At 42.4% G+C, this 2,834-nt stretch overlaps 1 protein-coding gene across 1 annotated transcript in view; it reads right to left on the bottom strand.

Moving 5' to 3' along the window:
• The window catches only part of cacna2d3a (calcium channel, voltage-dependent, alpha 2/delta subunit 3a), a 348,945-nt gene extending 347,087 nt beyond the window's left edge, over positions 1-1,858 (bottom strand). Inside the window, exons 1-2 of the mRNA XM_064956460.1 lie at positions 1,731-1,858; positions 570-651 (exon numbers count right to left, since the gene is read on the bottom strand). Coding sequence (XP_064812532.1) covers positions 570-651; positions 1,731-1,858 — 210 coding nt within the window. The remainder of the gene's footprint in view (positions 1-569; positions 652-1,730) is intronic.
• Positions 1,859-2,834: the final 976 nt, after the last annotated feature.

The following is a 2,834-nucleotide window of genomic DNA, read 5'->3' on the forward strand; positions in this document are numbered from 1 at the left end:
AATATGTACCATGTACAATATATCAGCTTTTATGTCGGCCTTCACATAGGTCTTCACATAGGTCTTCACATCTGTATCCGACAATATGGATTGAAAACAAGATAAATCAGTCAATTAATAGACAATATTCTAATCTATCGTATTAAATCATCAGCAAAATAATCGGTGTGTGCAAGGTGTGAGCTAGCAAGAGGTTGAAAGTGAAAATGTATGGAACATTTACAAAATATCTCCAGAATTACTGCAAAGCAGTGTTTTTTTCAACATTATTTTCTGCGCCAGGGGTGTTATAAAATTGTTATTTTCAGATAAAATTGTATTTTGTCGTCAACAACTAGTGAATAGTCATCAAATGTGAAAAAAATGGACAGTCTATAGAACATGGCTGTGGACCCAGAACTACCCAGTAAAACATATTTTACCATATTCTGTTAAATGTACAGCTTTTAGAAATACCTTTGTATTTCATGATATCTGACCTCTTTTGTGTACATTATATTTTTAATTTTGTGTGGACTACATTACAGGTTTGTGACGTGATAGATTATCCAGAGCAGAGCAGAGCCTACCTTCTGCAGTAGCTGGGAACCAGAGTACTTGGCTGAGATGGACTTGATCTCTCCTCCGAACGCTGAGGCCCACAACTTCACCCTGTACGGAGAACACAGACAGGAGAGCACACTGGTCAGGTATGGATGCACACACACGCGCGCGCACACGCGCACACACACACACACACACAGCTACAGTGTATTTAAGCTACTGTGAATCAGCTTGCTCTTCATGGTCTTTGGTGTTTACAGGCTAGGTCTCTTTGTGCAGAGGCACTGCAGTTTCTTTATAAACATACACTTTGTGACAAATGTATTTGTGAAATGCTCAACACAACAAGATAAATGTTGATTGATCAATACTGACTTGTCTGAACGTACTAGAAATAATAAAACCACAGAATGTTTGTTATCATTCCAATATGATCTAATTCACAGAGGGGCAGCGGGTAGTCTGGTGGGTAAGAGCGTTGGGCCAGTAACCGAATGGTCAAATCCCTGAGTCAACTAGGTGACAAATCTGTCAATGTACCCTTGAGCAAGGCACCTAACCCTAATTGCTCCTTTAAGTTGCTCTGGATAAAAGCTTCTACTAAATGTAGACAGAGGAGAACACATCTGAGGAGAACAGAATGATCTGGTCTTACATGACAATTTCATGGCGTTGGTTAGATAGGCTTATTGCACACTTGACAGCATCAAGCATAAGGTATGTAGTCTAGTTTTTGTAAGAATTTAAAAAAACAGGTGGTATCACCAACAAAAACGGTCTTTTTAGGTTCTAAAAAACGTTTAAATTAATTAATAGCTTGTCACTGTAAAATACAATTGAATTTATTACATATTGACATACTGTAAACTAAAAATACTAATATATATATTTCGAGTGCAGAGTGCGACTTCCACTGGAGTCGCATATCATCTGAATCCCTATCTCGACCAGACCGACCCCCGCGAAGTGCCTCAGTCAGTAGCCCACCGTAAGCCTACCAAATAAACTTTGTTGAGGTTGGAAATACACAGCTATGAAATATATTCACCCATTATTACACATAATAACAATACAATTTGATCAACTAAAAATAAAAAAGTATTTTATAGGCTGCTATTTGTATTGTGAAAGTGACCGTTATTGACAGCTTTGTGACAGTTTGACATTGATTTCAGTAGGATACTCACACGGAGAGAGGGATGCTGCCTTGGTGCGACCCGACCACACCGACAACCCTCGTGCCAAGACATATCCACACTAGGAGCAGACACACACTCCACACACGAGAACACATCGAGTTCAGATCCCCCGGCATCTTCACACTCCTCCCTCAGTGCCCACTAGGAGTTGGGGCTTTCAGCTACGTCTCTGTGTGCGTTTCTGTGCGCTGCGTCTCCCGGAGAGCCAAGTAGCAAAAATCTTTAACCCAAATTACTGGTCCAATCAATGTTTTAATAAATCATGGTAAATGTTTTAATTCAGTGTGTCCATTCTCTCCGATGTGACAACGCGGACACGGCGCGACAGTGTTTTTGTCGGAGTCGGTCTTTTCTGGGTTTGCTGCTGTGTGATGTCCTGAGCGCAGCGATTTCTCTCCTGCCGACTGAACAGGCAGTAACGGCTCTGCTGCGCGAGTCGACTCCCGCTGTAAGCAAAGTCTGTTAAACCGCCTCGGTGACCTACTGCAACCGCGAGCTGCCCTTCCGCAGCCAGAGAGTGGAGTGAGGAGTAGAGAGAAATAATAAAAGATTACGGAGAGGGAAGAGACTGAAGGGGACCATAAAATGATGCGGGAGGAGCACGCCTATTGAATGATGTGCCGAGGCTCTTCTCTTCGAGGATACTGAGGAGGATGCTGTTTCTTCGATGATACTGAGGGGAATGTTGTTATTGCTGTGGTTCCCGAATGACAACATATACTATATATACAAAAGCATGTGGACACCCCTTCAAATGAGTGGATTCCGCTATTTCAGCCACACCCGTTGCTGACAGGTATATAACATCGAGCACACAGCCATTCAATCTCCATAGACAAACATTGGCAGCAGAATGGCCAGACTGAAGAGCTCAGTGACTTTCAACCTGGCACTGTCATAGGATGCCACCTTTCCAACAAGTTATTTTGTCAAATGTCTAACCTGCTATAGCTGCACATTCAACTGTAACTGCTGTTATTGTGAAGTGGAAACTTATAGGAGCAACAACGGCTCAGCCACAAAATGGTAAGCCACACAAGCTCACAGAACGGGACCACCGAGTGCTGAAGTGCTTTGCGTGTAAAAATCGTC

This window comes from Oncorhynchus masou, chromosome 33 (genome assembly GCF_036934945.1).
Source record: "Oncorhynchus masou masou isolate Uvic2021 chromosome 33, UVic_Omas_1.1, whole genome shotgun sequence".
In the NCBI taxonomy this organism is placed as follows: Eukaryota; Metazoa; Chordata; class Actinopteri; order Salmoniformes; family Salmonidae; genus Oncorhynchus; species Oncorhynchus masou.